Source organism: Lynx rufus, unplaced genomic scaffold (assembly GCF_022079265.1).
Source record: "Lynx rufus isolate CCGP_SWC_20201006 ecotype Redwood Valley unplaced genomic scaffold, mLynRuf1.p SCAF_5, whole genome shotgun sequence".
NCBI classification, from domain to species: domain Eukaryota; kingdom Metazoa; phylum Chordata; class Mammalia; order Carnivora; family Felidae; genus Lynx; species Lynx rufus.
The window spans coordinates 26,612,066-26,634,428 of NW_025814867.1; the positions used below are offsets into that span (position 1 = coordinate 26,612,066).

The 22,363-nt window shown below is 43.1% G+C and overlaps 1 protein-coding gene across 1 annotated transcript in view; it reads left to right on the top strand.

Moving 5' to 3' along the window:
- Window positions 1–22,363, top strand: part of COL6A5 (collagen type VI alpha 5 chain) — an 83,817-nt gene that overhangs the window by 39,441 nt on the left and 22,013 nt on the right. Inside the window, exons 21-34 of the mRNA XM_047100202.1 lie at window positions 905–940; window positions 1,448–1,510; window positions 2,941–3,003; window positions 4,054–4,116; window positions 5,687–5,749; window positions 7,181–7,231; window positions 7,361–7,396; window positions 9,044–9,106; window positions 10,601–10,663; window positions 13,011–13,046; window positions 13,163–13,199; window positions 16,568–16,579; window positions 18,603–19,090; window positions 22,161–22,248. Of these exons, the coding sequence (XP_046956158.1) occupies window positions 905–940; window positions 1,448–1,510; window positions 2,941–3,003; window positions 4,054–4,116; window positions 5,687–5,749; window positions 7,181–7,231; window positions 7,361–7,396; window positions 9,044–9,106; window positions 10,601–10,663; window positions 13,011–13,046; window positions 13,163–13,199; window positions 16,568–16,579; window positions 18,603–19,090; window positions 22,161–22,248 (1,162 nt within the window). The remainder of the gene's footprint in view (window positions 1–904; window positions 941–1,447; window positions 1,511–2,940; window positions 3,004–4,053; window positions 4,117–5,686; window positions 5,750–7,180; window positions 7,232–7,360; window positions 7,397–9,043; window positions 9,107–10,600; window positions 10,664–13,010; window positions 13,047–13,162; window positions 13,200–16,567; window positions 16,580–18,602; window positions 19,091–22,160; window positions 22,249–22,363) is intronic.

Here is a 22,363-nt window from a genome sequence, read left to right on the forward strand (position 1 = left end):
AAATAATTTCCATGGCTACCTTTCTGAATGCATGAATAGAATTTTTTTTTTTTTAAGTATTTGTGTTGTACCTAAAGGAATCATAGTCATTTATCACAATACAAAGTAGACTGGTGATTGGGATGTTCCATAGCTCTCTCAGAGGGGCAGGGGTGAGGGGGGTGTGAGGGTATAGATTTTATTGCTGCTGTTTAGGGAAAAAGAAGTTAAAATCTGGGGTCTGAGTCCTCTCCTGACTAGAACACTCTCTGGAGAGGGTGTGACAAAGGCGGACACTTAGGTGGAGAGCCTGAGCTGGTGACATGGAAATCACCGCTGGTTAAGTGCAAACAGATTTCTGGCTTCAGAGATCAGGTGAACGTGGCCGGTGGCCGGGCCGCTGGACCGCCACGTCATTGGGCAGACCCCGTCGGCCATTTCCTTCTTGTAGAATTCCTTGGAAACAAACCTCAGTGGGCCCACGTGTGAAGCACTGAACCTAACAATTTTTACTCTCCCCTAAGATACATTCAGGGCCTGGGACAGAGAGACAGACAGGACACAGCTTGTTCTCATGTAGGAAGCCTCTGATTAGCAGACAGTACTCTATGGAATTTGCTGAAGAGGGAAGGATAGAAGACCGGTTCTTCAGAATGATTTGATCCTCCAAACAACCTCCTGAATAATTGTCAGACTGGAGCTGGATCTGTAATGACTTTCAGATTGGCTTTCAATCAATCCCCCAAATGTTAGTCTATAATGAAGTGCCCAGCGAGAAAACTTGTCTTTCGAAAGCGCCTCAGGGAAGCCATTTCTGTGAGCTGCTCATTACTTATGTCTGTCAGGGAATGAAACAGGCTGGTTTGCCTCTAAGAACCCTCCACTTGGCTACGTACACACTAACACTCTGCCTTTTCTGTTCCAGGGAAGGGAAGGCCAAAGGGGGCCCCCAGGTGTCCCGGTAAGTACCCTTTACTTCCTGCCCTGCGAGGTAGTTGGTTCCAAGGAGAGTCCTCACGGGCAGATGGCACTGGGAATGAACAAGAATGTGACAAAGATGTTCTCGGAAGTGTAGAGCAATAGACATGGCCGCACCCATGGAGGGGAAACAGAAGGGCCCATCAGCTCAGCTGTCAGGAACTGGACGGGCCTGACCTAAGGCAGAGCCTGCTTCCCAGGCACCTCATAGACAAGAGGATCTGTGCGATCCCAAATGTTATATATTTGACTGCCTTTCACAAGCACTGGGAATCAACTGCACGGGAGGGAAATTGTTTACTAGAGTAAGAAACAATCGTGTGTTCATTTTTTAGTATGGAAATGAATAGAATCCTAGGCAAAGTAAAGGGTAAGCCAAGGTTCAAAGTATTGCCCATGTACTATGTATTACGGTACTAGGTAGTATAAAGAGAAAATCTCTATGGAAACTATGTGGAGACAGTATTAACACTGAAAACTCGTTCATCAGGGGGAGCCGGGAAATCCTGGACTTCCAGGTGCCCAGGGAGCTGACGGATTACAAGGCCCACAGGTATGTTGAAGTAGTTCATAAATGCTGATAAATAATGCTGAGTTATTCCAATAGGAAGCCAGTGGGTAGTTCTGTATAAAAATAAATGAGAAATGCTTAATCTGCTCCTGCCCTCCTCCATGGTCCATGTTTCTGGAATTCTACATTTCCCATCATGAGAGAGTGATTGTGCTCCATCAGACCCGCTCCTGTTTTGCAGCTCATGAATAGAGAAAATGGCTGCTCTTGTGCTCACCTAGTATTGTATCAGCTTGTTAGTAATAATGAGTTATTAGGACCTTACTATTATATTAGTAATCAATGAATTACTATTAATTAGTAACAATTACTAATTAGTAATTAGTAGGTACCTGAGCCCTATCTTTTGCTGTCCAGAGAGTGATCAATGGCTCATGATTCAGACATGAGCCATTTTTTTCTTGATCGTATCATTGCTGATATGGGCATCGGAGTCAGGACATCTCTGTCTCTCCTTCATGTTGGGAAGGTGCTGGGGTCATCCCTAGAGAATGGTTTTGTAACACATGGGTATTTAGTTACCTTATGGAGCCCGCTTGAAGCCAGGATTTGTCTGGAAGGTGTGCCTAGACCTAAGACCTTCTCGAGAGTTCATTTTTCTTTTAGGAAGTTTCAGATACTCACGCCAAAGTAGAATTTGGTATTCTCTTGCGGGTTCTGGGGTCCCTGAATCAAACCACCAGCTAGCAAATCCTTTAGGCTGAGTAACCACGTGACCAGCCCAGATCCATCTCCCCTTTGTAGGGAGAAGGGGGACATTAGCTCAGCTGCTCCAGGGTCCCTTTGATACTCAGGCAGCGAACGACGGCTCGTCCAGTGGGTGCAACCATTGTATAGCTGGCGCCTTGGTAGTGGGGAAACATCACCAGCACCTCTAGTTTTTTCTTCCATGGAAGAGATCTATACGAGAACCTTGCATCAGATGCTAATATGGTGGAAAATAGGCTTGAATTCCTCTGGTAGGGCTTCTGCTGCTAAAATGTCCTCTTGGGCCAACTTGAAACAACTTAGCTTTCCGTTTTCCACGTTGACAATGAGCACTCTGGCCCAGGTAACCTGCCCCAACAAAGGAATCCATCTGACCATTGTTTGCATCTTCGCTCCTTCTTCTAAGGGTTTTATTTCTCCCTTTGGTCTCCTTTTCATTTCCCCCTGTCAGAAGGGGATGAAGGTCTTAGACCCAGGCAGAGATGCCTCGATAAGATCTGTACCACGGAGTCTGGGCCTCCACTCAGTCCCTCACTAGGGGAGATATGCTTAACCTCACAGTTACAAGATATGCTTAACCTCACAGTTACAACGTGACTTGTGGTGTTGGACCAGCGCTTTTCTGTGGACATGTTTCAAAAGCATTGAAGAAGAAAGTACGTTTTCATTACTTCGTGTAATTATGCTTCTCGTTACCACATTAGGGGGGAAATGGAATTCCTGGCAGCAAAGGAGAGAAGGGAAGCCCAGGGCACAAAGGACCTCAGGTGAGTGACTCAGGAACGTTGGGAGTCAGTGGTCTCCAATCAGACCATTTTCTCTTACTTCAAAAACATCGTCATACATAGTTTATTTTGTATTATCTGCGTTTGGGGTATTTTATTTTTCAATTAACTTGGGACACATTTGGGACAAAAAGAATTGGCAGCAAATTTTAGCACAGCCCCGATTCCTTGCACGTCACACAAGCCCTCCTCTCTCTCCTTCACTGGGGTTTTACTGGGAGAGCACGGACCCATCGCATCAGCCCCAAGAAAGCATTTGGAAGAGTACAGATCTCGCAGACTTGTGAACATTTCAAAACCTGATTCCCTCTGCTGACTTTTCTAACTTTTAAAAATGTATCTGTGCCACATGTATCTCCACCGACTGTAGATGTTTGAAAATAGACTCTACAAAGATCCCTCGCCACCCTAATTGACTTGATTCCTCAGCTCACCCTCTGAATCTATTTGGTCCCTAGGTTTCTGACAGTGAGTAATAAGAGTGGGGATGGCTGGTGAGGGGATTCCTATGAAAAATGTTCTGAATCTGTTCAGTTCTTCAGCTCCGACAGCGAGAATTCAGAAGGAACACCTGTGTTTGCCTCCTTATCATGCCGGCATGTTTGTGGAAGACACTTGTGCCCATTTTCAGATTGGGACTGAAACACACTGTGCATACGGTTCCAGATGCGCACATGGTGTAATGCTCACGAGTGGCAATGTCTCGTTCGCACAAAATCAGTACATTCCAACCAATGTGCCGCATGTAGAAATAGCATATGTCCTGTCAAGAGCACCCTTTCTGTTTCTCACGAAGGCCCCGGGCGGACTAGTGGTGTCCCTGCAGATGAAGATTTGTGGTCCTCTAAGCCAGACTGTAAGCCGAGTCACCTGCTTTCAGCACAGATGTCTCTCTCCCCTGGGTGGCTGGGTGTCTTGTTAAGCAGGCATCAAGGAGCTGTTGGAAATGACACGAAAAAAAGCGAAACTGATCTAATGGGCTTTCTAAGAATTGCTGCAACACCCACATACGTGTCTCCCATTTTCGTTCAGGGCTTTCCTGGGCCGATGGGCGCTAAAGGGAGCCTTGGAAATCCCGGACCCGCAGGGAAAAAAGTAAGTGTCATCTCCTATAGATTTAAATACTGAGAAAAAAGTACTGCCCTTCTTTTCTTGATTTGCATATTAATTCCTCGCAGGAGCCAGGCACCCTCAATCCCCCCACCTGCTTTCTGAGATACATTCTTTTGCTTCCACTGAGCAAAGAATTTCTAAATGTTTATCTCTTCCTGACACTGCCCTGTTTCACCAGGAGAGACCCTGTGATCTCACCCGTGGTGAAATAACTCCGAAAACTCTCTTCAACTCCCCGATTTCCTGCGGGCATAAGTGTATGCACGGGGCAGAGTCCAGAAGGGGGGTGTCCAGACTCAATCTGCTTGTGCATAAAATTCTCTCATTCACCCTACTGTCTCTGATGTGGCTCTTTTGGAGACTGTCAGACAGCAGACTGTTGGCCTCTTCAGAATCCCACTCCCTGCTGAACACCTTTAAGCGGCTCCCTGTCCCACGGCCAGCTGTGACTGGCAACTGTGCAGTCACCCTGGGGGCCCAGCTTAGAAGGGCCCCATGCTTGGTTTCATGTCCTGCTGTCACCATCTTGAAAGTCGTAATATTTGAGGATGAGACCTACGCTTTCATTCTGCACCGAGCCCCACAAATTAGGCAGCCAGTCTTAATTTCCCCGTAGCTCTTAGGAAAAGCTCTAGACTTTAAAGTAGCTTGGAAGGCCCCCTGGCCCTGTTTAACTCTGAGGCTTCAGAGCTCTTTTCCCTCCCACGTGCCCGCGCCAGGCTTCTCAACAATGCCTTCCCTCTACCCCGATGTGACCACCCTCACCCCTCCTGCAGTTCCTTCTTCCGCTCACACAACTCCGCCCTCAAACCTCACACCCCTGCTCCTGTGCTTCAGGCAGCCCGCCTCCTTAACCCCACCAGATCTATTTATTTACTTAAAGAAATTTTGTTGTAATGTTTCTTTATTTTAGAGAGAGAGAGACAGAGAAAGCCGGGGAGGGGCAGAGAGAGAGGGAGACACAGAATCCAAAGCAGGCTCCAGGCTCCGAGCTGTCAGCACAGAGCCTGATGTGGGGCTCGAACTCACGACCGTGAGATCATGACCTGAGCTGAAGTCTGATGTTTAGCTGAAGTCTGAAGTCTGGCCATCCAGGTGCCCCTTATCAAATCCAATTTAGATTCCCCTCCCCGTCACTGGCATAGCATCCTGAGTTTATAATTTTCTGCCTGTCTAATTGTCTCTCTTTCCAACCAGACTATTTTTGCTAAGGCAGGACCACACCTATCATATTCAGTGGTTCACTTTCCAGGATGATAAATACTTGTTGGATGGGCAGACAAATCAGCTAATAAATCAACTTTCGCTGGAGTAAACTTTCCACTCTTTCCCTTCTCCTTCAGTCCTTCTAGAATACCAGGAAAGCAGTGCTTGGGCTGTGCTGACATTTTCTGCTCACCTTTGGAAAGATCATTATTGGTTTCCTACACCCCGTGCCTTGGCTGAGCACTGAACCCTCACTGAGAGCCTTAAGATTTCCCGTCTCAACCTCCTATAGTGGGAGCCAGTTTGGATTTTACTGACCTGAAGCCCTTCTTGTCTCACGTACTAGGGAGAACATGGAATTCTTGGAGATCCAGGGCCAGTGGGGCCAGCTGGACAGCGAGGAAAACAGGTATGAGCTTTTAGGACCCTTCTCTATTTGCAGCTCCAAGTGCTTAGTTCTGAGGTAAAGAGAAGGGAACTGAGGCCATCAGCCTAAGCACCTGGAGTATTGAAGGTATTTTTAGGACCTCCTAGGAAGATGTGGGGGAATTTCTCCCACCCCCTGCAGCTCGCATTCTATAGCTAGTCTGTCTGTTAAAAGAAGGGAGAATGGCAAGAGAGAAAGGGGGCATGCAGAGGGGATAACGGATAACATTTCAGTACTTTCACAACCAGTACGGCCATGTCAATGGATGTCCACTGAAAAACAGCACTATGCATTTCTCTCCCTGTCTTGCAAAACTCTAGGGCAAGAACAAGAGGGGGGTAGATCCAAGAAGTGAGCCGTCTGTTCTAGTGGCTCTTGCCATGCTAAGGTCTCTGTGCATGGAGCAGCCAATATAGGAACATTTTTTCATTTCTTCTCAAAAAATAATGTTTATTATAAATGTTGTGTATACATATTGTAGAAAATTTACCAAGCTTAACAGATGGGAAGAGGGGAAGAAAAATGACCCATAATCTCACTATTTTGAAATATTCATTATTAACATCCTGGAGATACCAAAAAAATCACTCTATTTTTCCCTCTTAACAGTGTATCATGAGCACATTTCCATGTTATTACATTTTCCCCTAAACATTCTTTTTAGTAGCTTCAAAATATTCCACTGAATGTACGTACCTTAGGTCACTTGACCAATCTCTTGCTATTGAATACTTAATTTCTTTTTAATTTTTTACTGTCATAAGTAGCCCACAATGAACATTCTTGTATCTGAATTTTTAGACAAAATCATAATCTCTACGTAAAAACTTCAAAAAGTAGCATAACTGGTTCAAAGAATATGCACCTCTTTTGCAAGGTGCCCTTAGGAATATTCAGTGATCTATGCACCCTTGTGTTATGTAGGAAAATGCTTGCTTCAGGACATCCACACCAGCAGTGGGTATTGTCACTTTCTTTTTTCATCTATACCCATTTCATTAACAAAAAATAGTTTCTCATTACTGTTTCAAATTGCATTTCTTTGGTTACTAGTGAGGATGACATTTTTCCATTTGTCTCTCAGCCATTTGTAAGTCTTTGGGGAATTGAATTCCTCACCCGTGTCCTTTGAACCAGCTCCTAATTTTCCAGGCGAGTAATTGCTACTGACTCCATTAGTCTTGATTGACCATCCCTCTGCCTCCTGCAATGTTTGCAGAGTGGAGCTGGCCAAAGTACCAAGGCACATACCAGCAAGTGAGGAAAACCCAACAATATGCATGACCCCAGAGTTCAAGGTCACTGGTAAGGGCCCCTCTACCTGGAAGTGCCCAGTGCTTCTCTCTTGTCACCAGTATAGATTACAATTAAGTTTCACTTTTGAGAAATTAAAATGAACTGGTATGTCCACAGGGAGATTATGGCATCCCAGGCTATGGTCAAATGGGACGAAAAGGAGTAAAGGTAAATATGGAAAACTGTTTCTTTAATTATTTCTTTAATTGATGAGACAAACGTAAATAATACAAGAGAAAACAATCATACGCAGAAGTGGTATATTGATTTATTTATGTTCTCTGCTGCAAATTGTAGGGCCCAAGAGGATTCCCTGGAGATATGGGGCAAAAGGTACTGTGCACATGTCCTTCTTTTGAAATTACCATGATATTAACTTTCTACTTGAGAAATGAAGTTAAAAGGAGAAGGAGAAGGAAAAGAAGAAGGGCAGTTGTTTTTCCAGGACTTCATGAATAAAGGACCTTACTACTATGAATGAATCTTTAAGTTGGAAAAGACAGTCCTGTCCTTTGTTGCCTGACGACCCTGGTCTTGAAACTCCACCCCTGGATCTCCTCTCCAGTTTACTCCTCTTGTCCTCTGGATTTCTCGCCTCAGTAATCTCATTCAAAACTCTTGGCTTCTGGGGCGCCTGGGTGGCTCAGTCGGTTAAGCGTCCGACTTCAGCTCAGGTCACGATCTCGCGGTCTGTGGGTTCGAGCCCCGCGTCGGGCTCTGGGCTGATGGCTCAGAGCCTGGAGCCTGCTTCCGATTCTGTGTCTCCCTCTCTCTCTGCCCCTCCCCCGTTCATGCTCTGTCTCTCTCTGTCTCAAAAATAAAAGGTTAAAAAAAAAAATTAAAAAAAAAAAAACAAAAAAAACTCTTGGCTTCAGCTGTTGCTGTTTGTTCTTTATCATTGTGGCCTTCACTTCCCCTCCCCTGAAAGGTGACAACATTCTCCTCATTGGTCTCCATTACCACCTTCTTACTGCTTCAGTTAATCCCAAACACTGCTGTCAACTTGATGTTTTCCACAGTGTAACCTAGTTATGTTTCTCTCCTGATCACACATTTTCCAGAATTCCTCATTGCCCACCAGATTGAAAAATCCGTCTCCATGATATCCAACTAGACATAACCTTATATTTCAGCCAGAGTAGCTCCTATCATATCTGTTTTTAATGCACTGGAATTCAGTAATAAGATTTCCTTTTTTTTTTTTTTTTTTTTTAAGCCTCCTGTCCAGAAGAGTGGCTTTCCAATACTTGGTGTCCAAATTAAAATGCAAAATATAGATTAAAAAAATTGAATGTGTAAACAGATCAAATCAACTACAGGAAAACAGCCAATTTTTGAACCCTCTTAAAAGTGCTTTTAATTGCTGAATTACCAGAAGAGATTCTTTCCTTAGGTAGAGAAGGGTGCAAGAAGGAACTGTTAGGACAAGAGTTCTCACTGTAAAAGACCAATTTTCTAATTTACTGATAAAGGGAGAAAATGAGCATATTTCAAATTAGGGATAAATGTGAGATTAGTTGTTTTTTGGGGTTTTTTTTTTGTTTTTTTGTTTTTTTGATAAATAGGTGCTAAAATTAATTTCCCACCAAAGTCAGAGTAAATTTTTTATTACCTTCAGCTTTTTCAGAAGTGATTTATAAATTTAGGAAGTAATTAATTGTTTAGTATTTTCTGTGGTTAATACTCCATATGTTTTTCCTGATTTTCAAGCATTCTTGCTTTAGATATTTTTAATACCTGATTGGGTAGCCATTGCACTGATATTTATGCATAAATATTTGTATTAGAAAATTAAGAATAGTTTGGGGGAATATTTAAGTATGTCAATGACTTTGTTCCAAGCAAGCGACAGAAGATGACATTTAATGTTTAATATATTGTGTAGTTATAAGATCAATTAGGTTTTAGATTATAGAGAATTATTTCTGTTATTTCAAGCAAATATTTTAATATCTTGATTTCTTATATTTGAATCTTTAGGGTGATGTGGGTGATCCTGGATTTCCTGGGGGTCCTGGACGCAAAGGATTTAAGGGATTAACAGTAAGTGGCCTGTAATTCCAGAAATAATAAATGTTTCTTTGGAGGACTCTGGCTTTTATGTTGTAATAATAAATGTGGATTATTGATCTAACCCAAGAGCATCTGAAATGCCACTTCCTGGCTCTGTGACCTTCACCACACCTTTTCAGGGTCTCTGTTTCTCTAACATGAGACTTGAACTTGACACCAAAGGTCACTTTCAGCTCTAAAATTCTATGGTTCCATGAATCTGAACTATTTTAAAGATTTACAGATTGATAGCTGGCTGTTCCAAGAAATGTCAGTGCCTTCCAGTATTTTCTAAGGCACATATTAAAGCCCAGACTATTAACCCTGAGTGGGAATGAAGCCGACATCTTCCCGCTGTGTCTCTAAGGGTTTTCTGACAATTCCACTGCTCAGAACCAAGGTCATCTAGGGTATTCATTTTAAGGAAGGCTGTTGACATCTTCTAATTAGCACAGTGTGGAGTAGTGTGTTACAATTTTTTTAAAAAACAAAACGCTGAGACAAGCATCTTTTCATTTTGAAGTTTGAGTGTAGTATCAGTGGTCATTATCAGCATGAAAGAGATGCAATTCAACAGATATTTTCCATCTGGCTGGATAAATTTCATCAGCATCCACATCCATCACCTTGAAGTATGGGAATGACACAGCCCGCCCCTGTCCTCTTATGTATGTGGAGAATTTTTTGTTTGATCCTTTGTAGACGGGAGGGTTTTAATTAGATCTCTGTGCGCTCTAGTATTCTTTTTTAGCACCAATCCTAGTTTATGTCTAATTTAGATTTAAATGCATAGCCAGTGCCAGAGAAAAGTATGTCACTAAATGGGGAGGCTACGAGGGAAATAGATACTTACCAATGGTTAAGAATGGCTATTTTGGGGCGCCTGGGTGGCGCAGTCGGTTAAGCGTCCGACTTCATCCAGGTCACGATCTCGCGGTCCGTGAGTTCGAGCCCCGCGTCGGGCTCTGGGCTGATGGCTCAGAGCCTGGAGCCTGTTTCCGATTCTGTGTCTCCCTCTCTCTCTGCCCCTCCCCTGTTCATGCTCTGTCTCTCTCTGTCCCAAAAATAAATAAACGTTGAAAAAAAAAATTTAAAAAGAATGGCTATTTATGGGGCACCTGGGTGGCTCAGTCGGTTAAGCGTCCAACTTCAGCTCAGGTCACGATCCCGTGGTCCGTGAGTTCGAGCCCCGCGTTGGGCTCTGGGCTGATGGCTCAGAGCCTGGAGCCTGCTTCAGATTCTGTGTCTCCCTCTCTCTCTGCCCCTCCCCCGTTCATGCTCTGTCTCTCTCTGTCTCAAAAATAAATACACGTTAAAAAAAATAAAAAAAGAATGACTATTTATATTTATACGTAAGGAATTTATTTGACTTGAATTGATGGTTGCTTTCTTTAAAAATCTTTTTTAAATTGTAAAGTCTCATTAAAACTTAGGTATTCTCCATGCATAGACAGTGTGGAAACTAAAGCATATTCCTATCTGCAGCTCACTAGAGGCTCGAAAGGGGAAGAGGGACCTCCGGGACCCCCAGGCCCTCCCGGACGGAGAGTAAGTACACTCATGAGAGCTAAGTAGCCTATACTCGTTCCTAGATATTCAATAGAAGGGGTACAGAATTTAAAGTCAGAGCACTGGATCCGAATCCAAATTCTTGTTGCTAGCTATGTGCCCCTGGGCCAGTCACTTGGTCTCTCAGTTGACCTCTAAAAGGGGGATGACCTATCCTGTCCTACCACCTCAAAAGGTAGCTGGGAGGATTGTATATCCAAATGTGAGCACTCTTTGTGAACGATAAATTTCAGTGCAAATATTAGCTGTTACCGTTATTTTCTTTTTTTACTGAAGTTTATAGAAATCAGAATGGGATAAGCTTCATACAGGGGTCCTGGCAAAGTTCCGTCACGTGAGACACGTCAGTAGAGTTCCCCAGATCACCGTTGCCTTCCCGTCTTCAAAATGTAGACTCTAGAGAGATTTGGAAATATAACTGCTAGTTCCCACCAGGCTTCCACTGGAAGGGAAATATCACTTCTGGAAGCATTCCTGGCAGAGGCAGGCACATCCCCCACTGACGAAACATCCATATCTCTATTTTAGTGCTTCTCGTGTTATCATAATGATTTATTTACACATCTCTCTCCCCTGATGAGCACAGTCAGGTAAGAACTAGACGTTGCCAGCACCTGGGTGTTGTGTCAGAGGCGCAGGAAGCATTGTGTACAGAGTGGAGAAACTGCTTACCTTGTTTGGTGCGTTCTGAGCGTTTTGAGACTTACCTGGAGGAGTTCTTTAACTTGGGACCTTGTAGAGAAAACAAAAGCATGGATGTTTTGGGGATGATAGCAGAATGAGAGTCAACTAGCTGTGAGGACGCTGTGATACATCTTTCTCTCTTTCACATTAAGGACCTGGTGAACATTCGTAGTCACGTGGGCGAGGATCCCGTCTTTGAGTCGTACCGATCTGGTCTGAATTTATCTCCTTTCCAGATTTTGGACCTCTCGCGTGGGGGTCCTGCATCTTCCCGGCCTTGTTGCTTGGCCCTGCTGGTCCCTAGAGTGTGGTTTTGCTGTCCTGGGGCTGCTGGTCCCAAGAGTGTGGCTTCTCTATCTCGGGTCTGCTGGAATCAGATCAACTTCTTTGTCTTGGGCTCTCAATCCTCAGCCTCTGCTCAAGAACTTGCTCTGAGTTCTTCTCCAACTCAGTCCTTTAGGACAGACGCTCTACAGCTCTGATCCTCTGCAAGGTGTGGTCTGCCTACTCTCTTTATTAGCTAGAAACTGTTCCTCTCTCTAAGTGCTGTGCGTTCTTTTCTGTCTTCTGCCATAACTTATAAAAGGAAGGATGAGCCTCTGCATCTCCTAGTGAGACAGTTAATTTCCTGATTCTGGTCAGAAGAGCCTGTGTCCCAGTGGGTAGAATTATGGATGCCACAGCATTTCCAGGTAACACTCAGCATTCAGCAGGCAATTAACTGTTTCTTGGATGGATGGATGGATGGATGGATGGATGGATGGATGGATGGAAGGAAGGACAGATGAACAGATGACCCAGTTGTCATTTAGAACAGGGGTTCTTACACTGACATCCCTGGTTGAGCTTCTGAGGCCAGTGAAATTGTATGATTGTGAGCCTGTAATAGCATTTTTGGAACCAGCACATTAGCATTTACCAGTTGCCCAAAGAGACCCAGGTGTGTTAAACATGTTAAGAACCACTGCCAAGGGGAAGCCTGATCCTGAAAAAAGGAATAAGGGGAAAAGGGAAAATCTCAAGCTGTCAAAAAAGCACTGCCTCTTCTTAGGAAGCCTCCTTGATTCATTGCACCCAGTTATGCGTACTCCTTTGTTTATAACCTCTCAGCATTTATGAGCTCACTGTGTATGCTCTTCTTTTGCATAAAGCCCATTTTGCTACATAATTATCTCTGGTTCTTTCACCTACGTGGAAGTTGTATGCTACCGCCTACATTTTCAACTCCTTGAATTGTAATACATCTGTACCTCTGAATTCTCAGTAAATTCCTCTCCTCGTGGCATGCTTCGGGAAGTCTGTTGTTTACATTTCAAGTTTTCTTATGAGAAGTACCTTTTAAGTGTCATAGCCTGAGTACAAACATCTTCAAGAAATACTTTAATTTCTTTACTTATTACCTAGAAAGATAATTCAGTTCACTCTGGGCAGACATTCGCTTAACTGATCTCACACTGAAAGAAAGAAGTTTGCACTGTTGATTTAAGTGGGGAAATAGCATTGTAATCTATCTGTTCAGGAATACTTTAAGCGCTCTCTGCCAGCTGTGCTTTTAAGAACGTGCTTTTTTTCTTTGCTCTTGTTTTGTCACTAAAGACTCCGATTCACATACCAATAACTTGCTCTGGTTTTATTTTCCTAGGGCATGAAAGGCATGGCGGGGAAGCCTGTGTATTCTGTACGTATCTCCTTATTCACAAATGAAAACCCAACCAGTCCACTGGCAAATAAACATGACCTCTCAGGGGTCGCTGTGCTCATGTTTCTGTTCTCTTTCTCTTTTTTTCTTTACAGCAATGTGATCTGATCCAGTTCATGCGGGACCATAGCCGTGAGTATCTGCGTGTCGTGGAACAAGGGCGTCGGTGATTGGCGAGAGCACTTAGGAGGAGTGTAGTGTGGGTATGCAGAGTCAGTAACCGAATCCACTGGTGGCACATGTCCCCTGCAGCAGGCTTGTCCTGAGTACTTGCAGTAGAACAGCTCACATCAAAGGTGGGAGGGAGAGGGATGTAAGTAAAGTGTAATTCATACAGGAGAGAAAGCATGCTTATGGCAAATGGTTGGAAACCAACTCCAAAGTTGTGTGAATCAGCTCACACTAATACAATATTGTACAAGGTCTGCGAGGGCATGGTGTTAAAGGGATAAGCATGGAGATTTGGGGTTAGTTGCTTAGTTACTTAGTCAATAGAGTCTCCTTAGATGGGGGTACTTGAATCTAGTTGTGGGGAAGTGATAGGGAGTGGCCAGAGAGTAGTTTCACCAGAGGAATAAAGCAGGAGTCAACAAATAGAGAGATTGTCTTTGGTTAGGAGGAAGGGGAAATGAGGTAGACGAAGCCCAGTGACCTCATTTCTGAACATTTATCCCAAGGAAATAAAGCAAAAGAAAGAAAAAATTATAGGCAAATATGGTCGTTGAACATTACTCATTAGAGCAAAATGAACATACCTTTAGACTGTTTGCACTTAGAGACTAATGAGTTTATGGTGCATCATCTTCTGATCAGATACTAAACAGATACGGTTTTTTTGAAGACTCAGTCAGAATGTGAATAGTATTGTCATTAAAAAGCAGAAAATTAAGGCGTTAGAGTGGGAGAGAGAGCCAAAGCATAAGAGACTCTTAAAAACTGAGAACAAACTGAGGGTTGATGGGGGGTGGGAGGGAGGAGAGAGTGGGTGATGGGTATTGAGGAGGGCACCTGTTGGGATGAGCACTGGGTGTTGTATGGAAACTAATTTGACAATAAATTTCATCTAATAAAAAATAAAAATAAATAAATAAAATAAAAAAATAAAAAGAAAATTAAATTGGATCCTCATTATTTCACATATAGCTAAAGATGTACATAGAAACCAGTTCTAGAAGCAAAGGGAGAAAAATGTAACAACTTACTGTGTTAGAGTGGTAGAATTTTAGGTGGTTTGTCTTTCCTCATGCTTCCATTGTGGCTTATAATGATGCTGATACAATCACAATCAGAAGAATGTCAGATGGGGAAATTGGAGAGACTTACTGAAGAACACTGGATAGAAACATGGTCATTGCAAGTGTGGGGTGAGAAAAGAACGACAAAACTGAGTTTAAAATAAGCATAAGGCCAGAGCAGGAGAAGCTAAGTAGTGCTATAGATGAGAAGGCAGGAGGGACTGTGAAGAGGAATCCATTGGTAGGAAAATATGATGGCCTCAAACATTTCAGAGGCAGGAGAATGTTGTGTGGGCCCTAAATCAAATGATCTACAGGCAGCTAATGAAGTGGGCTGTAATAAAGGTGAGGATCAAGAGCAGAGACTGGGATGTTTGTGGTCCTTAAGGCCACATGGATGGGTTGAGGTTCTAAGGATGGGAAATGACAGAGAAAGAAACAGAAACCCAAGGGATGAATCCAGGAAGACATCTTAGCTAGGCAAGTGAAGCCAGAGGACAGAAAATGGCATCGCAGAGATGAGGAAGTTCGGCACATGTGGGTCACTTGAAAAGCAAGAACAAACGGAAAGACAGAAGATTCGGGTGGGGACCTGGGTGAAAGGCATTGTTTGAGAAGTAGAAAGGCTCTCCATCACCCTGAGGAAGTGAGAACCAGGGCCTGGGGCCCCAGGGGGAGAACAAAAGGAGAGCCACTGTAGGGGAGGGGAGTCCTTCTCAGGAAAATCAAAAGCTATCTTCCCAGGGAAGAACCAAGGAGGAGGAAGCAGTGGGGGAGGTGAGTACTGGCCCAGGGAGGGTTAGGGATCCGAAGACAGTTTTCCAACACAGAGTGAAAGGAGTTAGACAGGAAATTAGGGGGCGGAGGGTGAGGGTGAGCGTGGGTTCTGTAACCAGACAGGGTGCTTGATCGGTGAGCTTGGAACTCCAGAGTACAAAACTGAGATGGGATTTGGGCAACAGATGTTGAGAGCTAATTGGGTTGGTTGGACTCCTGGTCTAACACATTTCCTCTTCAGTCGTGCAGCACTGGGATGAGGCCCGGGTCCTGAGCTGATCACTGGGACCCTATCCCCAAAATAGCATAAGAGCTCAAGGGGGCTGATGGGAATGTGGAGTGGGGGTGGTCGCAAATAAACTAACAGGGCCCAAATGATGAGAATTTTGGAGGGAAGGGCACAAGTAAAGAAGATTTTTAGGAAAGATAGACATATTAAAAGAGATCAAGTAGTTTCCCCCAAATCAAGCAAGGTTTGCCACACTCAAACCAGATAGGTGTGCCCGTTTCCAGAGCCTGTGTTTCTAGTCTCACAGCTGGGTTGGAGGTTAACATATGAAAGTGCTCAGTCAGGAAAAAGGGATCCTCTTCAGGCCTTGAGATGCAGGGGAGACTGTGGGTTTGGAGCCCTGTCTGCTGGCTGTGAGCATCTCGACAGCCACAGGATTAAGACCATCAAAAGGCGTTAATGGGGTTGATGTGAGAGAGGGCAGTGCTGTGGGACGGCAGGCAGCGTGGAAGGCTAGCTGGTTGCCAATGCTAATAAAATCTTTTATTATATCAGAGTGACTCATTTGCTTTTCTTGAAGCAAATGAGCAAGGACATTGTCAGACCAGTGCTTTCTAAAGATTTCTAAAGATTTCCAACATTTGCCTCTAATTGGTCTCATGCTTACAGAGTAAATCACTTAGAAAAACCAGATGCTGTTTTGCTCGGGAGAAACCCTTGGGGGCTCTCCTTCCTCCCTAGAGATATGGAGATCACTCAAACGTAGGAGCTGTGTTTTTTAGCAGAGACCAAGTTTATTTGGAAATCCCCACATTTCTGCAGGAAGAGAGAGGTTCCCAAGGTGTTCATCTGGGAAGAAAATAAGCCCTCATATTTTAGCCGTGCCTTGCTGAATGACTCTCAGGGCTGTAAGAAGAGAGATGAAACAAATTGAATTTGAGCTATCTTGCCTTTTAATCAGAGGCTCATCTATTCTGCTTCTAAGACAAGTGATCAGTGTTTCAGATTTCAAGCAAGATTCTGCTGAAGTCTGCTGGCCATGGCTCACAAGGAGAAAAGGGCAGGAAGGTTCACCCATTAATTGAATTCTTTGTATGTGTTCCTCAGTCCTTCGACCTTAGCTGCCTATTATTTAGGAATTAGCTTCATTTGCGATTAGAGTCAAACAAAATGTTAAGGTTTGCTGAAATTTTGTTTTGGGGGATTTTTAGTCTGTGTGCCAAAAATGTAACAGACTCTTCTCTTTCTCTTTTTTATAGCTTGTTGGAATGGTGAGTATTTTTACCATACTGTGTTTCTTGCTGAAGTAATTAACTGCATTCTGATAAGACCAATTTGAAAGAAACTCTTAGCCCCATGAGAAAAAGGACTTCTTCCTTCTATGCCGATACATCTATCTTTTGATGGCTATAATTATCAATGTCACGTTTCTACCAGATTGTGAATTGGTGACACCCAGCTCCCAGCCCTTTTACACTATTATGCTTTCTAGGTCCTGTCTGAGTTCACAATTCAATTTCTTCACAGAGTAGGCTCGTGTTGCTGGGAAATTCAGGGACAGGGCTCTGAATGACCACATTTTAATTGATGTGTTGCTGACCCAGTGATCACTGGCTTCTTGGATGGGCAACGTTTCCTTTCCTTTCTCTCACATCTCACCAAGTGCCCACTGCTTGTACACCTGACCTTGCTGTGGATGGTCTTTCTGGAACCTGGACTGCAGTGGGTGTTGCTTAGCAGCCTTAGATCCCTTGGATTCCATTGCCACTGAAGCTGGTTTTGTCAATGTCAAGAGCTCCTGGTCTTCTAGAAGCCTACTGAAGTAGACTCACAGGGACTTATCCCCAAAGTTTGAGCTTATCCAAAAGTGACATCATTCACCTAAATTCTGGGAAAAACGAAAACAGAAGCCCTTTATATATGTAAGTGCCCAGTAAAATTTCAGGGGTTTGAATTCAATTTATCATGTACCCTGCTGGGCACTAGGAAAAGGAGAGAATAAAAATAAATCGAAATCGGTTCTGCTTTCTGAGAAAATCTGTGATGAGAGGTCAGTCTTGAAGATGCTTGCCTACTACTTCTTTAATAATTTTTAGTGTTAGGGCTAAGAAAGGAAGACTAAGGCTACTTAATTTCTCATATTTTATTTTTTAATTATTGGCTTTGATATTTTTTTCTTCACGGTAAAATTCCTCGATTCAAAACACATCTCTGAATCAACCCTAGTCTCCTATTCAATTGCTGAGAACAGTGGATTGGGGTGTGGGATTATTAGAGTCTAATGCCCTTGAAGAGTTAGCCAGATTCAAGATAGTAGAGCAGTCTATGTAGACGAGGGCGTTCATTTCTTAAATAATCCCTGTTTCTCTTCCTGTGGTCTGACTTTAATAGCATTTTGAAAAGTTAGGTTTGATACATAGGGCTGATACCCTATGAGGTTCCTAAAGTTAAATCATCATAAAATTAGTAGCACTGAATTAGAAATTGCAAAAGAGCCCCATTTTTATAACAGCTCATGGTAAGCCTGCTGCGGTCCTGCTGCTCCCTTCCTCTGGCCACCCTTGCTTTCCTTCAAAAGCTAGCTTCTGGGAGGCCCTGAGATCCCCTCTCTTGGGAAATAGTCGCTTTGTCCTCTGAATGCTCTTGAAGAATAATAGTCAGTCTGTACCTTTCTGTGTAGCAGTCCTCCCCGGGACAGATGCCTTGAGGGCAGTCCTGAATTCGGTTCATCTTTGCTTATATTGCACAGTGTATATCACCCTGCATGCCACTCAATGAATATTTGTTGCATAAGTGGATGAAAATCTTCCAAGTGACTAGCATTATTGGTAGATCATTTCTGAAGATTTCTGAAGACCGTAAGCTTTCAAAACCTTCAATAAGCCATCGTATCCTTTCATTCATTTTTTTAAAAATTTTACTTACGGTAAAATTAATTGTCGTGTGCGAGTTCAGTTTTAACACATGCCTAGATTCATGTAGCCACCACCGCAATCAGGATACAGAACTGTTCCATTAGCCTAGACACTCGCTTCAGTTTCTTTTTAAATAGCAGACTGAGTGAGGGTTGTGAAGTCTGAGTGTTTTACCACCAAATATGACTGCTAGAGACTTATATAACACCTTCACGCAAACAAAGTGTCACCTGTGTGCACCTGTAGTTCCAGAGCTGTAGACAACACCTGTATCTCCCTAGATCTTGGTGTGAATCAGCCTCAGCCCTGGGGTAAAGAGGACGGGAAGGGCTTTCGAGCAGCAAGGTAACGTCATACTTCTTTCTGCCTTTCACGTTAGCAAAAAAGTGCCCAGTGTACCCAACAGAGCTGGTATTTGCCCTGGACCAGTCCTATGGTATCACAGAGCAGAGGTTTAATGAAACGAGGAACATCATCACATCCATCATCGATGATCTTGACGTCAAGGAAAGTAACTGCCCTGTGGGAGCAAGAGTTGTTGTAGTTTCCTATGACTCGGGCACCAGCTATCTCATCCGTGGGTCCGACTACCGTAACAAGAAACAGCTCCTCCAGCTTCTTTCCCAGATAAAATATCGACGCCCCACGGAAGCTCAAGACATCGGTAATGCAATGAAGTTTGTGGCCCGCAACGTTTTCAAGAGGACGTATGCGGGAGCCAACGTGAGGAAAGTTGCTGTGTTTTTCAGCAGCGTACAGACAGCCAGTCAGTCATCCATCCTCACAGCCACCATGGAGTTCAATGCCCTAGATATCAGTCCGGCTGTCTTTGCTCTCAATGAAAGGGTTTTCGCTGAGGCTTTTGAGGTAAGACCTTCCCCCGGCGACTTCTTTATGTTTAACTTAGTGGAGCTAGTAAGATGGGAATAGTGGGAAGTAGGGAGAGAGACGTGGTTTCTGTGCACCAGGCACTGTCCCTAGAGCTTTACATACATACACATTCTCAAAACCCTCTGAAGGGAACGCAGTTTTTATCTCTATTTAAAAATGAAGAAACAGGGGCACTTGGGTGGCTTAGTCGGGTGAATGTCGGACTTTGGCTCAGGTCCTGATGTCACGTTTCGCCAGTTCAAGCCCCGAACCGGGCTCTCTGCTGTCAGCACGGAACCCACTTTGGATCCTCTGTCCGCCCCCCACCGTCTCTCTCTGCTCCTCCCCCGCTCATTCTCTCTATCTCTCTCAAAATAAACTTAAAAAACTAAATAAATAAAAAGGAGGAAACTGAGGCCCCGAGAGTTTGAGTGACTTGTCCAATTGTGTATAGCTCCTAAATGGCTAAATCAAACTCCGAACTATGGTGTGTCTGATAGAAGGGGCCATGAATACGGTGTTCTACCAGCCCTCTGAAGATCAGGTGTTTCTCATACCTGTCATCTCCTTGCTGACTCTCATTGAATAGCTGGTCTTAATTTATGATGGATGAAGTTTAGGGGATCTTTGAACCCCTAATGTTGTGTAATATTTAATGTATGTGAAGCTTTTTCCCACAAGAGGCTCTGTCCTGTGGGAATCTATGTTTCTTTCTCTCCCCTTCCAAATGAAGAATTTCTCCATCTACTGTTCTATTTTTTTTTTTTTTTGAGAGAGGTCTTAAGTGGGGAGAGGGGCAGAGGGAGAGAGAGAGAATCCCAAGAAGGCTCTATGCTCAGCACAGAGCCTGATGCGGGGCTTGACCCAACAACCCTGAGCTCATGACCTGAGCTAAAATCAAGAGTCAGACACTCAACCGACTGAGCCACCCAGGCACCCTCTGTTCTACTATTTTTAAATATATTCACATTATCCATTAACTAAGTGCTCCTGGACCTGGGTGAACCTATCCTGTCATCCAAGAGTTTATAAAAACAAAAACAAAAACAAAACAAAAAAAATATATATATACACACACACACACACGTATATATACACATATACACACACACACACACACACACACACACACAAATACATATATTCCTACTGTAAAAAGAAAAAGAAGCCCTCTGTAACATGAAGAAAATCAATCTGCTCATGAAGCATCCAAGAAGATTTTGGGAATAGAAGACAGGGAGAGTTACAATAGAAACTGACAAAAAGGATTATAGAAAGTCAGAGTTTTTTTCTATGAAAATAATTACCTCCCAACATACTAGATAATTTATTTGTTATATTATGGCATATGTCCCCCCTCCACTAGACTTTAAGGTAGAGATTTTATCTGCTTTGTTCATTTCTATATCCCCAGCACCTAGGACACTACATATATAACATTATAGGCATCCAATAAATATCTATTGAATGAATGAATGAATGAGTGTGTGAATGAATGAATGAATGAATGAAGAGCATATGGTTTATTTCTATGAATAAGCTTCCTTGATTTACCAAGATAGCATTTAGTCTTTATATGGGGACAAAGTCAAATGCAATATAACACCCAAAGTATCCAATTTTACAAAAAATGGTAGGAATGTGGTAAATATTTTCTGACTGTAAGGCTGGAATAATTATAAATATTTTTAAATGCTCGCTCAACACTTCACAGAAAACAGGGTGTGGCTTTTCTAAATCCTTTACTTTCCCAAGGGAGAAGGGGAAAAGTATGAGTATAATATTCTTATGGCTTGAGAAATACTTTCATCACCACCTGGGAATGATAGATTTCTTTCATTGTTATAAAACTGTCTGCCTTCCATGGTGCCTCAGACAGAGAAAATGCCCAATAAATACTTACTGACTCACTGAATGAATGAGTGAGTGAATTAAATAATTAATGCTATATATTGCCCATTTCAGTAATTATTGAAGCAAGAAAAGCTATCAAGAGACAGACAAAATCGGGCCATGTATGACCAAGAATTTTGAGGAAACTTAGTGTGTTCTGTTTACAATCTTTCAAAATAAACTTTTAAATTAGAATTTGTGAGGGGCGCCTGGGTGGCGCAGTCGGTTAAGCGTCCGACTTCATCCAGGTCACGATCTCGCGGTCCGTGAGTTCGAGCCCCGCGTCAGGCTCTGGGCTGATGGCTCAGAGCCTGGAGCCTGTTTCCGATTCTGTGTCTCCCTCTCTCTCTGCCCCTCCCCCGTTCATGCTCTGTCTCTCTCTGTCCCAAAAAAAATAAATAAACGTTGAAAAAAAAATTAAAAAAAAATAATAAAAAATAAATTAGAATTTGTGCTTGAGGAAGTCCTCATCTGAAATAACGTACTTGACATCTGAAAGATGTGCCTTCTTCTAAATAATGTGATTGGGATGGAAATAGTTGGGATCATTACCTAAAGAAGCCAGGGGAACTTGTACATAAATACAATTTCTGCAGGATCCAACTTCAGAAGCTGACTTGTGGTACATAATCAGCAGGTGCATAATCAGAAGCATATAGGGGTGTCTGGCTGGCTCAGTCGGTAGAGCATATGACTCTTGATCTTGGGGTTATGAGTTCAAGCCCCACGTTGGGTACTTAAAATCTTAAAAAGAAAAAAAAAGCATGTAAAAATTCAGTGAAGAATTGCAGAATTAGAAATAAGTGTGAGAGTTTAATACCTGCCCCAGTAGGTGAATCTGATGGTTATCTTGGGATAGTTTTCTCATCATAGAATAAAGCGCTGATACCTGTCCTATATACTTCTTTGTGTTGTCTGGAATAAAAGCAGGATGGTGTGTGTGTGTGTGTGTGTGAGAGAGAGAGAGAGAGAGAGAGAGAGGGAGAGAGAGAGAGAGAGAGAGAGAATGAGAGACAGAGAGAGAGGTTGAGAGAACATGTACTGGACTGTAATGCAAGATAATGGTGATTCATTAGGGATTTTTCAAACTAGTCCTTAAAGTGAGTGCACAATGGCTTCCAGATAATGGTTAAAGAAAATGAGCCAATAAGTATATATTTGTTTTTCATTGTAGTTTGACAACACTGGAACCTTTCAGGTGATCCCAATTTCTCCAAATGGGGAGTCTGTCTCAAAACTTCGGCGCTGTACCATTTGCTACGGTAAGACCCATGAGAAGAATTTATCGTGCAGAAAAAAAATGCCTTCTGAGCAAATTATTAAATCTGGCCTTATCAGATATTTCTAGTTTTGATCATAGATTCTATTTTAAGTTTC